Source organism: Amblyomma mixtum, chromosome 3, assembly GCF_055824585.1.
Source record: "Amblyomma mixtum isolate Tamu chromosome 3, ASM5582458v1, whole genome shotgun sequence".
Taxonomy (NCBI): domain Eukaryota; kingdom Metazoa; phylum Arthropoda; class Arachnida; order Ixodida; family Ixodidae; genus Amblyomma; species Amblyomma mixtum.
In genome coordinates this window covers 209,888,434-209,907,829 of record NC_143014.1, presented here as the reverse complement: position 1 = coordinate 209,907,829, position 19,396 = coordinate 209,888,434, and the positions used below count along the sequence as shown (strand labels likewise).

The 19,396-nt window shown below is 45.0% G+C and overlaps 1 protein-coding gene across 2 annotated transcripts in view; it reads left to right on the top strand.

The window, feature by feature from the left end:
* The window catches only part of LOC149353519 (nuclear pore complex protein Nup133-like), an 89,454-nt gene that overhangs the window by 37,649 nt on the left and 32,409 nt on the right, over positions 1-19,396 (top strand). For both annotated transcript variants that reach the window (XM_089582617.1, XM_089582618.1), the window contains exons 17-19: positions 8,432-8,710; positions 14,503-14,609; positions 15,650-15,749. In XM_089582617.1, the coding sequence (XP_089438743.1) occupies positions 8,432-8,710; positions 14,503-14,609; positions 15,650-15,749 (486 nt within the window). The remainder of the gene's footprint in view (positions 1-8,431; positions 8,711-14,502; positions 14,610-15,649; positions 15,750-19,396) is intronic.

The following is a 19,396-nucleotide window of genomic DNA, read 5'->3' as shown; positions in this document are numbered from 1 at the left end:
CCTGGCACACAAGCATAGGGGAACAGGCAGAGATATTGGGGGAACATTTCACTGCAGTTTCAAGTTCATCACACTATATGCAGTCTTTCTAAAAACACAGCCGAGAAACTAAAACTTTTAACAAGTGGAGGTGCTAATGAAAAGTACAATAATCTATTCCATGACTACAGCGCACCGAACGGGACAAGAAGGACACAGGCAGAGACACAACGCTGTGTTGTGTTGCAGCGCTGTGTTGTGTCTCTGCCTGTGTCCTTCTTCTTGTCCCGTTCGGTGCGCTGTAGTCATGGAATATCGGAACCAACTCGCCCAGCAACTTACCTTAACAATAATCTAATTACCCTCCAGGCAATCAATAGAGTACTGTCTGCCGGCAAAAAAACTGCTCCAGGATCCGGCCAGATACACTGTGAAATGCTTGCCCATCTTTCCCAGCCAGCCGTAGAGGCTCTCTTGAATTTCTTTAGCAATATATTCATAGAACGAAAAATACCTCAGGAGTGGAAAAGAGCCATCATAGCACCATTGCTTAAACCTGGAAAACCCCCCAACTTCTCCTAGTAGCTATAGGCCAATAGCCCTTAGAAGCTGTCTCGCCAAATCTTTTGAAAGTGTCCTGAATATGAGACTAACGTATGTCCTTGAATCCCATGAAGTTCTTGACATCCATCAATGCGATTTTAAAAAGGCATGCTCAACAACTGACCATCTACTTTGCCTCAAAAATACAATCGGAGAAGCTTTCGTACACAAGCAGCACTGTCTTTCCATCTTCTTCGATATAGAAAAAGCGTATGACACAATGTGGAGGTTTGGGATACTCCGTGACCTAGGGGACCTAAGTATCCAAGGTAGGATGTTGAACTGCCTGTGGGACTTCCTTTCCAACGTTTTCTTTATGTACAACTAGGCTCAACCCTCTCAAGGAACTTCATTCAGGAGAATGGAGTATCTCAGGGGTGTGTACTAAGCACTACACTCTTTTTATAAAAATAAATTCCATAACTAAAATAATCCCAAAGTCTTATGTATTCAGTCTAAGTTGACCATCTTCAAATAGCCTGCACATCCTCAAACGTAGCAACATGCGAGAGGCAAATACAATTGACAATAAAAAAACTAGTGATGTGGGCAGATAGAAATGGTTTCCAGTTTTGTACACAGAAAACAGTGGCTGTTCTGTTCTTGCTTAAACGAGGCCTACAAGTCAACCCCACCTGACACCTTAACGAAAGCGAACTGCCTGTAAAAAAATAAACAAATTTTTACGCATTACATTTGACAAAAAACTCATATTTCTAGCTCACATAAAAGCTCTCAAAAGGAAGGCCTCACACTCCCTGAACATACTCAAAATACTTTCGCGAAAACACTGGGGATCCAATAGAACATGTCTTTTACAAACCTACTGCTCTCTAATACGCTCTACTTCAGATTATGGATGTGTAGTGTATGGGTCAGCGAGACCATCCTGCCTTAAACAACTATATTCAGTACAGAACCGTAGGTTTATGGGTACAATATAACAATACCAGTTACAACCATATATCAGATATAACAATGGTCAGTTACAGTACCGTCAACTTTACCATGTGTTCTATGGTAAAATAAACCGCTTATAGCAATGCTGTTGTAGCACATTATCGGTTATAACAATTAAATCTGATCGCTGAGTGTCATCCATGAAAGAGATACAGAAAGTTAGGAGACACTTTGGCGACTAAAGTGGTGCAAGGCGAAAGCCTGAGTACAGCATTCTGCCATGAATGTGGTTGTGAATGATGATTCAAGTGCTGCCAGCGAATGACGCATCCATTGCCTGTCTGCTTGTGTCACTGATATGTGGTTAAGATGTTAAGCTTCGCCTGTAAGAGTGGAACGCGACAGCGTCTTGCAACGCTGCCAGGGAGTCCACAGAACGCCATCGCCCATTCGGCTCTACGCCTTGCTGGATGGTAAATTGGTTTTTGAGGAAAGGAAATGTATTTCTCTCGCATATCTGGGTGGACACCTGAACCTCGCCGTAAGGGAAGGGGGGAAGATGGGAGTGAACGAAGACGCCGTATTATTTAGACGCGCCTTTGTTCATTCCAAACCATTCAACTGGCATGACGGAGTGGCTAGCGTGCACGTGTCGCACTCCGGAGACCCTGGTTTGGTTCCCCAACTCGACCAATTTCGTAATCGGTTTTATTTATTTATGTGGTCTGACTAGAAAGGTTAATTAGGCTATTTGATATTTACATTATTGAAATTCTGTCCATCGTGTTCTGTCATTCACCTGTCAAATGTTGGAACTGTCTAGGATGTTCGACACAATGTATATGAAACGAGGAACGTCGAAACGGGCAATGTCGAACTGGATGGGGAAGTGGGTGGTGGTGGAGCGAACGCGGCTTCGGCCGCTTATCAGTTTTTTCTGCAGCGTCTGCTTCCGCGGACGCGGTTGTTGCTGCGACGCGCGTTTTTCTTTTCTTTTCCTCTTTCTTCTCACCTCTATCTTAATTAGGCTAATTTATTAATTAAGCAATTAACTAAACTAAATCCCACTTAGTTGGAGCATCACTATACGATCCCTTTAATTGGTTGCATGGTTATTAGCCAAAGTACAATTGGCCCCATTTGAAATTCGCGTACTGTGACGTCACGAGTATTTTGACCAATTGAAAAGTGTGACATTTCTGTCGACAACTCCTGCTTTCAACGATGAGGCATTAAAGGCTTCCGCCTTAAAAAATAGATACGCTTCAACCGCATCCGCAAGACCATGCTTACAACACAAGCGCGCGCATGTGGAGCCGAACGACGGACCGAGCCGGTGCAGTGACAGCGCAAAAGCGAAAGACCATGCACTCGGAGACACCGGCACCGGGCGCACTGAGTATGCTGCTTGTCACAGCGACGCAGGCAGGAGAAATGATCGATGTGTTCCCCTTTGCAGTAGGCCCATGCAGAGAAGAAAGTAGGGTGCATTGGTGGAGCAGTCTATATTAACTTTTCTGAGGGGTGCGCCGCGCTCGCAGAAAGAAAACGCTCTGGCGCGTTTTTCTTTGTTTTTGCATTCTGAGCTACGGCTGGCACCGGCAGCGCGAGCGTTGTCCCATCTTCCCTTCTTCACTAACTTGGCCACGGTCCCCGCTTCGCAGATTTCACATGTACCAAAGGCAGGAGTCAGCGTATCAGGTGAACTGCTGCATTGCTGCATTGACCACGTGCACTATGCGTATTCCCAATCAGTCAATGCAGTGCACGCATGTTGCCAGTGTGGTTTTTGAAGCGAAAGCTCCACTACGCTTGGTAAAGCCAAGGTCACCGTGCTTCCGAATTTGACCTTCATTGACCTTCAAATAAACCAAAGCAAAGGAAAGGTGCATAACTAGCCCCCTGGGACAGTGGACACCTCAGTCGTGCTTTAAGCTACGTGGCGGTAGTGACAGATGTAGTGGCAAAAACGTGGCCGTCGGCATTCATTGGCATTGGCATTGACAATGTTTTAGACTCCGATGATTTAATTGAAGGAAAGGAAGTGCGCATAACTGGTTCCCTAGGTCAGTGGACGCCTGAATCACGCTTTGTGGTATGTGGTGTGGTGATGTGATGTGGGCTGCATGCGTTAGTGCTGACAGTGGTGTGGCAGGCACGTGGCATTGCAGCAATAGGCCGCAGTGTTCAGTGGGTGAGCAAACTCTCCCGATCAACCATTAACTGCCACCTGCCAGGGTGGCAGGCTGGGCCTGCTGCCTATCCAGTGTCCGTAACGCATTCACAGTTAGACGCCAAGCTGTGTATAGTGACGCGAAGGTGTGCGAAGCTTCCGCCAGTGCAGTGATGAGTGTTCTTTGGTCATCGATGGATGGTGGCAATTGTGGCGTGTCGAGTCGACGAATTCTTGCACGCTGATGATGCAGCCATGAGAAATGAAGACCTCACCGACGAGGTAATCATGGCAGCTGTCACCAGCGCAGACAGCAATAAACAGGAACCTTTGCAAGTTGTAATATTATAGCAAAAGCTCGTCATTCGACCTACATTGATTTGTAAATCCGGATAATTTGAACTGCCAGCACATTCCTTGCCGACAGCCATGTAAGTCTATGGCGCCGCATGCTCGCTAATTCGGACATTACAGGTCTCACACCGGTTAATTTGAACTTGCTGCTGAAGTGAGCCTGCGTCCAGGTATGACAGGCGTGACATTTGATCAACTAGATAGCCCTGTTCAAACCAGAATTTTATGCTTCAGAGTCATTCGTGCACCTGAGATGTGCGTACAACACCAGGCATGATGACAAAGCATGGCTCCGTCTCGAAATCAGTCAGATTGCGTAGTTTTGGTTTCGCGTTTCTGAGCTTCATGCAAGCCCATAGCAGCCAGCTAACTGAGCGCTGCTGCGCGCTATTTCGGATGCTGATTGGCGCGATCGCAATCATCCTCGTGGCTCTTTCTCCAGTTCTTCCAGTGTGCTGAAACTACACGCTCGTCACGTGTCGTTCACAGCTTCTGCAGTGACGCCTCCTCACACGTGACGTTGCCGCCTGTGAAGGGTTGAAGCAGTAACAGTGGAGCTCCAGAGCTTGAGCATCACACCGTGAAAAGTATCAGGGAGACCCTTAACACTTTTGAGCAGTTCTGCTTCTATGCTTCCGACAGTATGCATTCAATAAGCATCTATGAAGATATGAAGAAAAAAATTGTCACCATTCTCATCTCAAAAGCAAGCAACCATTGTCCAGTCATTCACCAAGCAAATATACCATGATGTAATCAATTCTTGTTAGTCTTTTAGGATCATTGGATAGTTTAAACATTTTTCCCGTCCCCTGAAGTTAAAATTAACGAGCTTTTACAGGTGTTAGAACACTGAAATCTCTCCAGGTCCTTCCTATCAATACATAATCTAAATTTGTCATCTTTTCTTTTTTTCGGCACAACCTGGCTATAACAATTATCGGTTATTACAATGGTATTTCCATGGCACTTCAATATTGTTATAAGTGGGTTTGACTGTAGGACTGGGCCGTGTTTTTGCACCAGGCGTCAAAGAAAATTAGGACATGCCTGATGTGAACTTCATGTCAGTTATTCAGAAGCAGTTCGAAAATTTCAGATGACATTCGATTTGAATCATTCTGAGTATTCACTGTTTGATGCATTCAGCACATCAAATGGAAGAATATTTTATTTGATATTCGAAAATTTCGAATGTTTGCACACTCCTAGTTCCTTCAAGTTCTAATTATTTAGAGCTGGCTGTACAGCCAAGCGCAGCGTGACTTCACAAGATAGGAACAAGTTGCCATGACAAGTGGAGGATATCAAAATGTGTCAGACGTGCGGTGTGCCAGCTTTAGACCAACACCATGTTTGCAAACATAGAGGGAGCTCGCATATGCCAGAGTGAGCGGTTTGCCTTTTTGTTTGCTTACCATGGTGTTTGAGAATGCTTTTTCATGTAGAGGTGCCTACGCTGTCTAGTCTTAAAGGGATACTGAAGCAAAATTTGAAAATTGAACAAAAAGGCTAAATATATATTCTCGGAATGTGATTACACCGAAATCTAGTCGTCACTGCGCATATTTTTCAGCGGATGGTTTTATTTTCGATGTTTCATGAGCGCGCGCCAAGCCCTCCCTCTCGGCGCGAGGTGGAAAGCGTGACGTCATGGCACCCTCCCGCGGCGACAAATATGGCGGCGCCCTTCGATGCATGAAACGTCGCTTCGGACTGGTTGCGTCGTTGTTACTGGCTTCTTCAGCGCGTTCACTGGCCATAAATGGGCCACCAGTCTTTCGCTTCATCTCCTGTTGCACATAAGAAAACTTACGAGCAATAAATTTCCTTTATTTTTTATTTAGAGTGACGATTCTGTCCCCTTTAGGCTAAGAGGGGTGTCGGTTTTTTGACAACAATGCTTCCCCTCCTAACCACCGGATGGCGCCACTAGTCTGAACATCGTCGCGCTTCTGTTTTAAAAGCGAGAATGCTAGAAATGGCACAAGGTCCGGAAAAAGTAGCTGCATTTAGCGGACGTAAGCGTGCATACGGTTATGGTATGTAGACAGCATCGATTAACATTTTGACATATCTGTGTACGCCGTGAGCAGACGACAGACATGGAAAAGCCGCGAGTAGCGATGGCAATCGTGCTTCTGCGGGAACGGTGGGCGCGCGGGTGTTATGACGTCTAGTCGCAGCTTCCACAGGCGGCCACCAGGTGCAACGATACGGCAATAAATCACGAAAAAAAGCGTGTTATCCGCCTTTTTCGCTAAAATGCTTGTCATATTTATCAATTTTAGCAGTCAAGCTCTTGTTTACATGCGAAAGAGCAGCTCCAAAAGTTTGGTTCAGTATCCCTTTAATGGCTGTGTTAGTGAGAAAATGTAGTTTAAGCGACAACATGTTTGACTCCACAAGAAGCTTGTGTAATTTGGAGAAACACCCAGCTGAAAGAGCTCCTGAGAGGGGAATGTCCTGCATCATAACACACATTTGCGAAGGCGTTTTAAAAAGATATAAGCTTTGAAATGTCATTGCACACTTTCTTACACTCAGGGTCCATGCAGGTCCTTGAAAACCCTTGAATTTGCAAGAAGTGTTTTCAAGGGCCTTGAGAGTCAAGGAATTTTTGTGGGGTCCTTGAAAACCCTTGGAGTTTTGGTGTGGTGAGGGAGATGACTGTGGAAAAACACTAGTATCCTTTAAATTTTCTTTTTTCACAAATTATCTATTTGGAGATAACTTTACCAGAACTCCACCTCAGTGGCTTTCATCGCCGTCCCTTCGACAAGAGCTCTGCATAAACGCAGACAACGCCCCACTGTCTCCACCCGACACTGCATATGGCTTCCGTCACTCCGTAACCTGCTCCAAGAGCAAGGTTTGGGTGCGAAGCGAGAAGAGACAGAGTGCAAACGCGGTTCGGGCACGGAACCTGATGCTCCACAAGCATTGGGAGCCTACAGAGTTGCGACGCAAGTTGTTCACCGGCACACAGCAAGCACGCATGCGTCGCGCCGCTAACGCAACGCAGGATTCATCTAAAGCCATTCCGTAAAATTTTCTGTCCACCATAAAAAAAAAAAGGAAGTTATAGGGGCTTCAGCGTCACCCACAGCTGTGCCGCCATGCAGGAAATTTTCCTTCATACGGGCAACAGTGAATGAGCACCGCTCGGCTTGCTATGCATACATAAAGTTCGCACCAGAAAAGTCGGAACAGCTTTGTTATTAGAATGATTTCGAGCAAAGACTGAGCATGCTGGCTCAGGTTCCAATCTTTTTGAAATGATGCCGCATGCAGGCACGTCTGGCGACGGACTACGCTGCTGCTTGGCCGCCATAGTCGTTGCCAGACCTAGCCTGTTTCACACCGAAACCATAGGCGACGGCGCGTCTAAAGTGGCTAGAGCTGAATGAAAGGTTTGCTTTTGGTATGGCTGGATGTCAGAACCATCAGCTTATAATAAAATAAAGATGTGGCCGAGTTCCGTGACGCTTTCAGCAGCAAAGCTTGCAGACGCAGAACAGATGTGAGGTGCAGCTGCGGGTAGAAATGGCAGAAATTTGTTGGTATTACAGTTACCGCTCTTAGTAGCAACTCTTTATTGGTAAAAGGCCCTCAAGAGAGGTTTATTTTTTGCGTTAATAGTCTCTTGTGCAATAAATGCTAGATGCACGAGATGTAAGAAATGTTTCTTTAATAAAATGCTGTGTTGCTAAGTCCTTGAAAGAAATAGTCGGGGGTCCTGGAAGTCCTTGAAAATCCTTGAATTTCATTGGTGAAAACCAGCATGAACCCTGTACACTCTTCTTCTAAGTACTTGCCAACTGTCATTGAACGGCTGCCTCCATGAATACCCTGTGAAATGAGAAAAATATTTCAGAAAGTTTTGTTCACATGTGTATAGCTCTATGGGCTGCGCTCCCCCGCAGTACCTCCAACTGGGAGTGACTCCCACACGCAGGTATCGCTGTAAAAATACACTGCCTTTGAAGTGGCGTTTTGAACTTTCACACTCTGATCTGGGATGTACTCTATTATTCTTCACGAAGGGACAATGTCATAGGCACATTGTTAAATCAGAAATCTGCTTTGGACACTTTTGCTTAAATGAATACCTATGGGGCGCAACCCTTATTGCTAACCCTAACTATGCCAACATGCCAGACTACAGCATTGCTGCCAAAGCTGGGCCCGTGTCATCGTCAAGCTGTTAAATGACAGCTTTTACTCTGGGTCCTTGCCATCATTTGTACCATGATATCAAATAAACTGAATTTAATTGAATTGAAAATGAGCAAGGGCTGTGTGTAAGGCCATCATGAATGTTTATTCTTGTTTCTAGGCATTTCACATACCTTGACCTGAAATCAGGTTCATCGCAATTTGCTGAAGTTTCACATCTATCTTTACCTCTCTGCAATGCAGGTGAAGAGTGAAGAAATTGTAGAGAACATCTTCCCAGGCCGTGTGGGGCTATTCACAGACATAGACTCTGCTCTAGACACTTGCGTGTCACAATTGAGTGATTGGCTGGTGGACAACGTGCCAGCCGTGGATCCACGCTGGATGCAGCAGCAGCAGTCTCCAGGTGGTAGTGCTACTCTCGGCTCGGCATCGCTTATCATCTTCCACCAACTCGAAGATAAGCTGGACATCCACCGGATGCTCCTGAACTTTCTCAAGAGCGTTGGTCTTTGGCCAAGGGTATGTATATGATAAGACCCATAGTTACCCATGATTCTGTGAAACATGGCGGATTTAAGCATTTTTTGCAGAATTGTATATTAGTGGTCACACTCTCATTTTTGATGCTGCTGTTAGACGTCAGTAGGAGTGACAGTGTAATAGAAAAGTGTAACTACCTTCTCTGAACGAATATCACGCGAGGGAGTAGTTTAAGAACTGAGGTGAATGTGAAAAGAAATATCACTATAATTATAATGCAATCTCAAACTTCATGCCGACCATAGCCGCGGGCCCCCCAAAACCCCTTCAATTCCTTTTTTTTCTTTTAGTGAGCTGACTGCTTCCGTATCCGCTGCCACCTTCTCCTTTGCACTTGCGAGCCAAATTGAAGTTGGCTTGTATGGACAGAATACCAGCTCCTGATTACAAAAAAACCACTCATACTGACAACAAAGCTCTTGTAACGTAGAAAAGAGCAAGAACCAAAATACAGGTATCGCCGCCACAGGCCAAACTCGCAAGTACAAGCGTGATGACGTCATAGGACAAAGCAGTGTTGCTAGAACCAATCGTTCCAGCAACTCTAGGACCCTAGAAACCACAAATCACTGAGGCGCAGCCAGTGCATGCGCAAATCTCTTTGACGTCGCCAGATGGCGCCACGTGCCCGGCAGCTACGCGCGTGCCTGAAGCATCGGGACCAGTCAGCGCCTGCTCACCGCGTTAGGGGGGCTCCCGGTATTCCGCTAGCGGTAACAAGGTACACAGTATTCTAAAGGTGTCTATTTGCGAGAACTTCGTTGACGACCTCGAGAACGAGATCTATCGTAACACTGGCAAAATGCCAGTGCAAACGTAAGCGAAGCGACTGTAGCGACGTCCGCAATAGCCGATAGATGCCTTCAACGCGCGGCCGGCGGTAGCTTTCTTTTCGGCTGCTGCTAGGCCGCACTGCTGGCCGCCAGAAATCACAGAGTCTGCGTTACGTCATGTTCACGTCATATTTCACGTCACTTAGTCCTGTGTCGTCATAGGAGAATCCCAAGTTTGAATCAGAACGGCGGGAAAAACTTTTTCAACTTCGAATCCAAATTTCTTAGAAATAAATGCATCTTTCACTGTTGGCCGAGTGGCAACAAAGCCATGACATGCCGAACTATCGGATTTTGCTATAAAAAAAATATTAATAGTGCTCTCCTCACTGTCCCTTTAAAATGCTGGCTTCTCCTGGTGGCTTTCAAGCTTGATGGCGGAGCTAGTTGTAGCTACATACCTTGAAACACTCGAAAAAAAAAAACAAAACAAATTCACGGTATATTCATACCCTGATTCCAAGTACCGTATTTACTTGCGTAATTTGTGCTCTCCCTTAGTCTGCACACCACTAATTTATTACTCGGAGTAATAATAATAAAAAAAACTTGCGCATTTTACGCTTCCTGCTGCGCCGGACCACCAGCATGCATGGCAGGGCCACCCTGTGCGGCTGAAAAAGATGTTTATTGGTGAGGGTACGCCACCACGCCCACGCCACTTTGAGGAGGATGGCACTGCCAAGGCCAAGCCAGAGCAGTCATACCTGATCTGTGCGAGGGGCGAATACGACCGGCTTTTTTGTGCGAGTGGTGCAAGAATAGGACGCTGGAACCAGCATGCTTCGATCACCTTGATAACAGACATACACCTGCACACAGGTAGAAATGAATCAGGCACCAGCTTAATAGCCGTATGAAGGAAATGACAATATAGGGTCATTACACACCAAATGTCCCAGACTCGGAAAGAACCCCTCCCACTAAATTTGAAAAAAATTGGGCTTGTTGGCAATTATATGACAAGTTTCAGTTAAGTATTTTTCTTGGAAAAAAAAATTTTGCTCGCTCAAGTGCTTTTTGAGTTTCTGCAGAGAAGTAAAAGTTGGTTTTGGGTAAAAATTTTAAATTAAGTGTGCCTTTCTTCAAATAAATTTAAGTGGTTGACCAGCCACCCTTTGTTCGATATTGCTTGGAACCACCCATAAATAGCATAGCTATGCATTGCAGGTCTTTGGCTACACATTCATTTCAGTTGGAACCAAAAAATGAAGGAAAGTGTCTTCACGACCCATCAGAAATACCTAATCAGGTTTGAGGTACTTTTCTATAATATGAGAACAAATTAAGATATATCAAAACTAATTATGTTGAAAACATGAGGAAGAACTTCATATACACACTTTAATTTTATTACGATATCTCCAGTAACAAAAATTTTCATTTTAAGACCCGCACCTCTCCTTAATAAAGAGTATGCTAAAAATTCCTTAAAAAGCACAATTTTTGTTCTATATGCAGATGCACCTATTATGCAAGTAAATATGGTATGCCTATTGTGCCATACAACCTTTTTTGTGTTACAAAAGTATTCGAAATTATTTGAGGAGAATGGCTATTTGCTTCAATTCACTTTGAACCAAAAAACCAATATCGCATATGCCTAAAAATGGCCAGTCTAAATTGGAGGGTTGACGTATATGTGATGCTGACCAATATGCAGGGTCTAAGATGATTTTGCCTTAGCCTTGGGCATGGACGGCACCACGATCTTCCTAGTGGGTTGGCAGGTCAAATTTTGGGGAGATATGATGCTACTCTGGCATTGTTGCTTATAGAGATAGAAAATATAAAATGAACAAATACAGTGGGGATAGCTTCACGCAATCACTGACAGGCGAATGGGCCTAATGAGGGCTGAAGTGCTGGGCAATTTTTTATTAAGAGCTGGCAAATTTTTGGGGTGGTGGTTGCCATCCCTCACCTCCTCTTGGAGCCATCACTAGCCTTGGGAGTGTGGGCCCCATGCCAGTGCCCATTTCCGGCAGGATGCATGGAGCTCCATGAGCAAAAAAAGAAGTCGTTGCATCATTTGTTAGTTACTTCTGGCAAAAAAAGCTGGAATTGGTCTCCGCTCATCCGGCTTATTCGCGCTGGCAGTCACAAATTTTCGGTAACCTCGGGCATGCATTGTAATCTGAAACTACTGAGCCATTTGCTGTTGGTTTGCCGCTAGTCACCCTGGATTTGCCTTTGACTGCTGACTTTACGGCTGTATCATTGCATGTTTATTACTTTGAACTACGTACGTACCGTCATGCTATCCCTCGAGGAGCTACATAACATGGGACGGGATGGACGGGGGGAGCAGGGTTGCATTGACTTATGTATGGAGTCTACCTTTTTTGGCTATTAAGGGGCGCGAGCTTGGGGAGTCGACGTATAGGTGGCAATATACGGTATACATTGCATGTTATGACCTCTGCAGAGAATTCTAGCACATGTTTGCGAAATCTCGACACAATTTGCATATCCTCTTTTTGAAGCTGTAATTTAAAGAAAAAAAGTGCACCGATTACACGAGTCAGTACGGTATAGCATTATTTAATGTCTCTGGCATAATTTCGCAGATTCTTTGTTCTCAGATTGTGAAGCATTCTGATTCTGAAGCATTATTTAATGTTTCTGGCAGAATTTCATGGATTCTTTGTTCTCAGATTGTGGAACCTAAATTTTTGTGGCGAAAAATTAGGGGCCTTAGGTAAATGAGAAAGAGAGCAGAGTGGATTAGGAAACACAAGCTGGAAATCAAGATGAAGTGGATTTGGGCTGGACATGTAACATGGAGAGCAGATGATTGATGGCCCATTAGGGTAACTGAGTTGATTCCAAAAGAAGGAAAAGTCAGATGGGCAGATAAGGTTTGGAATTTTGCGGGGATTGGGTGGCTGTAACAGGCGCAGAGGAATGTTAGTTGCAGATCAGTGGGAGGGGCCCTTGTCCTGTAGTAGGACTCAATCATGCTGGCAATGATAATGATGCGAAACTGTGTGTGCGTACCCTCGCTTCTCATCTTTGAAAGTATTTATCACTGAAAAGTGACCTCTTCTCGAAGGGACTCTGAAAACAATTTCATGTTCCTTTTTTTTTCTTTTTTTATGGAAAGTGGTTATGGTCTCAAGATATGCTGTTTCATGCACACTTAAACACTTCTATGAGATAAAGCACCTTCAATCAGACTTTTATATTTCCTACACCTTCAGTGCTACTCTTGAAGTCATCCTTGATGCCACTCTGTGAAACAGTATGGAAATCTTTGGTATTGCTAGTAAAGGAGTAGAGCCTCAAACTGGGTAAGCTAGCTTAACCAATGCCATAGGCCGTTGATTAACCTAGCAGGCTCAAACTAAAATGGCGAAAATTGCGTGACATCTATTTTTGCATCATGGGTAGTTTGTCTGCACTAATAACATTGCCTGGGGTCGCCTGTTTTGTTGTGCCTTAAATTAAGTACAAACTCTAGAGAAGTACCGAAGAGTTGGAAAGTATCCTATACAGCTTTATTAGGATTCGCTAGTAATGAGTTTTTATTGCTCGATTTAGTTTCATTGAACAACTCGTAGTTACTTTCACAATTTAGAAAAGTGGTTTTCTGCTGCACTGTTGATATAACCAAGTTCCTGAACATTGCATACAGATGTTGTGAATTTTGCAAGCATATCAATAAAAGATTAGCAGAGATAGGCCTGTCAATACTACCACACTTCCTAGCATGTATGAATGTCAGGCATAAAGATAGTGGCTGACAGGTGTGCAGCAGTTGACTGGAATGTGCTGCTGCTGCTATGACATCTGTCCTGCATGTGTGTTATCTGCATGAAGTCTGCTGTGGAATGCACTGAAGGAACTGAAGGAATGCACTGAAGGAAGGAACAAGCGTTTAACTCACTAATTAGGCCTAAGCTCGAATATGCATGCGTGGTGTGGGATCCTTATACCACTTCCAATATTAAGAAAATTGAAAGAATCCAAAGAAAAGCCATAAGATTTATTTATTCTAAATTTTCACCTTTTGATTGTCCGTCTGAGCTAATGAAATCTAACCGTATCCAACCTCTTGAGGCAAGAAGAAAAAATATTCGAAGAAAATTTCTTTCATTGCTCATAAATAACAAACTGGCGGTTGATCCTGCACCCTATTAATCGTTTTTAGCTACTCGCATCACACGTCACCATCATCCCGGTTCACTTACCCGTACTTTGCTAGAACTGACACTTCTAAATTTTTCTTTTTCCCGCGTACCATCAGCGGGTGGAATTCTCTGACACGATGAAATGTAAGCGCATAGTTATCCTGCATGCCTTTTTTTTTTAGTTTTTCTTTTTATTTTACTTGTTGCCCTTGTATATGTGTTATCTAATTTGTACCGTATAAACTTGTGTAAGGGCCGCACTTTTATTTTATTTAAATTCGGTTTTTAAATTTGAAGGTGCAGCCGATCTTTATATATTTGAAAACGGGAGATGCGGCCATTACAAGAGATTATACGGTATTTGTTCTGCTTGGATCTGTAACATGATCTGCAGTATGAAATATATAAATAAATAAATAAAAACCCCACAGAGGCCTTCATGTGTTGCTGCTTAAGGAGTGAGTGATAGCATGTACAGCCTTTTTCAGTAGTTGAGAGCCTAGGCAGCTTTGCTTGTAAGCTGTGTAGTAGGGCTCCAGTGCATCTGTCCAAGTCATTACCTTCAGAGAGGGTAGGACCAGAGTTCCTCTTACCTTCAAGAGATTTGAAACGCTTTTGACGCTTACGAGCCAGATGTGGCCCAGAACCATACCCACCTGGGTTCAGAACTTTTGACAAAGGCTCTATGTCAAGCTTGTCAGTGCTGTAAGGTGCAGTAGTCTCCAGAATGATTTGTTACATGCTGATCTAGGCTTAGGTGGTGGGCAGAACAGTAGTACTAACACAATGGACATCTTTTGTGCAGCTCTACGCAGTCACCGTGCGAGGATCCCCAATGGCGACCAATCTGCTCCTTCAGCAGCAGGCAGAAAAGCTGTTTGCAGCCATGCAGCTACGCACATTACAAAGCCAGTGAGTTATGACTTGTTATAAGTGTGCGAAGATGCCTTAGTGTTCTGCCAAACGCCATAGTTACTAGCAATAATTGGAAGCTCACTAGTTGGCGTGACTCCTGAATAAATGAGGTTCTTGCATAGCTGTAGCATATGGCAAACATAGAGGAACACAATACAAGAGCCTGAGTTGAGCACACTAGCAGCTCTAGTATAATGAGGGGAGAATGAACAAATGTCTACATATTGTTGATACTTGTGCCATCATGCCACCTATTAGGCCAGCTGACAAGGACGTTCAGCTCTCTATAGAGCATGTTTCTGGCCTTAGTTGATACCCACCTAATGGCTGTCAGAGAAGGGAAAGACGTCTGATGAAAGGGGAAAACAGAATTCTTGGTTTGGTTTGGTTTGGTTTGGTTTATGGGGTTTAACGTCCCAAAGCGACTCAGGCTATGAGGGACGCCGTTGTGAAGGGCACCGGAAATTTCGACCACCTGGGGTTCTTTAACGTGCACTGACATCGCACAGTACACGGGCCTCTAGAATTTCTCCTCCAAAGAAATTCTAGCCGCCGCAGCCGGGATCGAACCCGCGTCTTTCGGGTCAGCAGCCGAGCACCATAGCCACTGAGCCACCGTGGCGGCTAGAATTCTTGCCATACCGGTTTAGTGCCCTGAAAACTTTTTTCAGTTGTTCATTCTCAGCTATTTTATTGGCTACATTCGCGGTGGTCTGTGCTTGCGCAAAAACCTCAGTCCACAGGTACTGCAGTGTGCCTTCATTAGAATCTGTGGCGAGAGTCAGCAGCTCACATAACCTAGTCTCATTAAAATTATAAACCACAAATATTTTTTCTTTGTTCATTTGCAAGAAAGATGGGGTCACTGATTACCTACCGTGTCTACTACCTGCTCGCGCTTCTCTTTTTCTCGAATTAAGTGAGCTTTCAGTGACAGTACACACATACTATAGATATATACTATATACCATATATATACATATATTATGCTGCTTCGATTCATAGCCTTCATTTGTGTGTCTGCATTTTGATCTTAGGTTTCCTACTATTATTGATGCTGGGATCAGGCGTGTAATCAAGGCACGCGGTGTTTCTACTCCTGAGGGACTGTCAGCGGCGGACCTTTTCTACCAGAAGGTGAAAAAAAGCCTTGTCATATTCCTCGTTCTGTAAACTGACACATTATGTAGCACCAGCTTATTAGGGCAGGCAGTTCACTTTTCTGTTCTTAATATCATAGTGAAATGCATCTTGTGAAATACATTTCCTCTCTCTGCACGAAGTCTGCAGGAACTTGGCAGAGCTTCTGGACGTGCATTAGTATCTTGTGCCTTGATTTGTGTGTTCATGGGGCTAGCGTGTTTAAGGACCCTCATCTAAAAAACCATTGAACTTCAACCTCCTTGAATATAATTGTTGTAATTTACTTCGACATCAGTTAACTCTTTCCTTACTGCAGGAAAACAGCAATTTCAGGGTGGTGTGCATAAAATTTTTTTCACCAATTTAAAATTTTTCTTTATTGCAACACATCACAGTGTAGCTGATGATATGCTGTGTGCTTTGTATCTCTTAAGTGATGCAAAGAAAACAATATATGTTTCTTGCAACAGAAAAAAATCTTTGTCAAAATTTGAGACTCGTGCAAAAAGTCACTGAAGTATTAAACTGTCCTCCTGGAAAATAGAAACGTTTTGTGCCTTACTGTACCAAAAGTGAGTATTCAAAGTTACAGAACTCCTCATGCTAAATTTTCTGTTCTGGTCAGCAAAAAAAAATAATTTAAAAAATGCTAGGGTGGGCCTCGGGCCGTCTTGCAGAAAGCAATGTCCGCTATGGTGCTGGTCGCACAGAGTCATTCAGAACATACTGAGCACCTTCTGAGAGGCCCAGAAAGTCATGAATTTTCTGGGCAGTGCCGAAAACGAAAGTTACAGACAGGCACCTGTTGATGTTCGGGGCTCGGTGGCTCAATCTTCTCTGTCTGAACTAAAGTAAGATGAATGGTCATCATCTTTTCACGCAGGGCTCTCACTTGCACCTACAGAGTTTAGTGTCGATACTGCGAAATTGCAAGAACATTGTCGCTGCTGAGCAAAGTCAGTGCAAGACGAGGACACGACCTTGGGTGCCATACTTGTCACAATAGCACGGTGTTGACAGGTTTCATGCTAGTTTAAAATACTCCCTTATATGGCTGGCGAAAAAACCAATTCTGAAACTGAACTACAGTCCTGCAACATACTGAATGGCATTACATCACAACACATCACAGTGTAGCTAACGATATGCTGTGTGCTTTGTATCTCGGACTAGCACGATATTTCAGACTGAGGAATCGTCGAGCACCTCATAGCAACGTGTACATTTTCACAACCGATATTTTGGACTTTGGAGTCTAAAAGTTCGAATTTTCGGACTAAAATAGACGGCAACAATATTGCGGTGATCGTTTTAGAAACCAAAAGTTTGTCATTTTGGCCTAATATAGACGCGAGCGGGCATCGCTGTCACTACCAACCCGTTGCTGCCACTGTGAAAGGCGCCATCTTGGATTTAAACGGAATCGACTTGGCAGGTGTAGGGTGTCTAGAAGGGGAGGTATGAAGAACGCGGTGTGCTGCCCATAGAGAGGGGTGGCCCCCTGCGCGTTACTGCCGCCAGGGCCAAACTGCCAGGGCCAAACCGAGCGCTGCGGTCGGGGGCGCCGTCAGCATTCCGGGGGAGGCGGCGGAGTGAAGGTTGTCACCGCGTGGTTTGACCCGTCGTGTTTCGGTGCGATCTCCTGCGTATGCTGTTTGATGAATACCCTTGCTGCGTGCTGGCAGAAATGCCGCCAACATCAAAGAAAAAACTCAGAGGGGGTGTTTTGTTCGTGGGCGCGATCATGTTCGGAAAAAGTCTCTTTTCCGTACGCTGTCTTGCCCGGATAAGTTCTCGAAGTGGCCGCGCGCCATGCCAAGAGGCGACAAGCCACTGCAAGAGAATTGAGCTGATGTCTGTAAAGAGTGGGAGTTGGGTGGGCTTCTGTACCCATCGACCTCACTATATGATTTGATTCATACTCTTGAAAGCAGGATAACCCACCAAATCTGCAGAACCCATCTGCATTCTAATTTTTGCTTTCAGCATTACAAGGTGCGCACTACGTGCCACAAATTGGTTGTGTGGAGCACTGTTCTGGGCTCACAAAATATGTAGTCAGGTTTTTCTGCCTCACCAGATTCACTTTCTCTTGATGGGCCTCAACCAAGAAATTAATGAAAAAGAGGGAAAAGAACAAAGCCTTGTCTGGTGTGACCCCTGGCTGCCAATAAAGCTTGCTTGTTCAGGAACATACTGGATGTGTTTGTTCTTGTATCATATTCAAAATGCACGAATCGTGGTTGCAACACCCGATCTTGTAGCTGTACGGGTAATGCGCTTAATTTTGTTTACGTAGGCTGCATGACGCCCCGCAGAACACAGGCAGCAAATTTTCGAGCAAAAAGTAGTTGAAATGGCTCTGAAACCTCTCAACACCGTGTTTGCGATGGTTTAGTGCTGCTTTGGAAGGTGGAAATGAAACCAACCGCTTTCGAACGTGATAACACCGTCGCAAAAGGGAACGTCCGAAAAAATCCGGTAATCCTGGTGTTAACTATCGCATTCATTCAGGAGCAAAAAAAATTGCTTATAGAGTTGTGCAGAACACATTCCGCCCAAGATAAGCACCACGAAAATTCACTGCATTTAGCAGAGATTCATAAAATACGTTCCTTCGGCCAGCAGAAAACTCTCGCAAAGTTCGCACAGATGCCCAAAGATACTGCTGTGTTTCTCCGTGTTTTTATATCAACAGCAGCGTCGCTTCAACTTTATAATGTCTGAAGAACTGTGGCTGGTTGAGGTTTGGTTTATAGGGTTTAACGTCCCAAAGCTACGCAAACTATGAGGGACGCTGTAGTGAAGGGCTCCGGAAATTTCGACCACCTGGGGTTCATTAATGTGCACTGACACCGAACAGTACACGGGCCTCTAGAATTTCGCCTCCATCGAAATTCGACGGCCGCGGCCGGGATTGAACCCGCGTCTTTCAGGTCAGCAGCCGAGCACCATAACCACTGAGCCACCACGGCGGCTGAAGAAGAACTGTGGCACTTGCCAAAACTTCTAAAATTCAATAAAGCGCGTTTCCGCTACAGCCTTCTGCCTGCTCGCGCAAGTAGATACGCTGCGTGCGCTGACGGCGCCACTGACAGCAGCGCCACCGCTCGGCAGTCACGCGGAAGGGGCCAGCTTTTGCTGACCGGTTTTCACTCCTCCCGTTCTAGACACCCTAGCAGACGCAATCATACTGGCTTGGATAGGCTTGGCTATTTGTTCTCCATCGCAAACTTTTGAGATAATGAGATGCTCTCTACTGCCATCGAGATGGCCTACAGGGGGCGCACGATCGCTTTGAAAACGGTACAGCGGGGCAGCTGCAGCGTCCGCCGCGGCTTGGACGATGCACCCCGCGGTGCGTGGCAACAGACACGGTAGATGGGAGGTGGGGGGGGGAGAGGGGACTGCATTCGGAGGCACTTGCTTCCACTCGCGTCTTCCCGTGGGTTAGCCATGGGTTACCTCTCGGTCTTCGCAAACGTCATTGCCGCATGCAAACTGACTGTTCTTGCTTCGTGCAACGAATGCATTCATTCCTGGCACCACCGCGGCCGCGTCGCACTGTCTGGTATCATGATGTGATGGACATGAAGAAAGCACGGCTAAGTCTCAGATAGTCTAATATCGCTAGTAGGCGG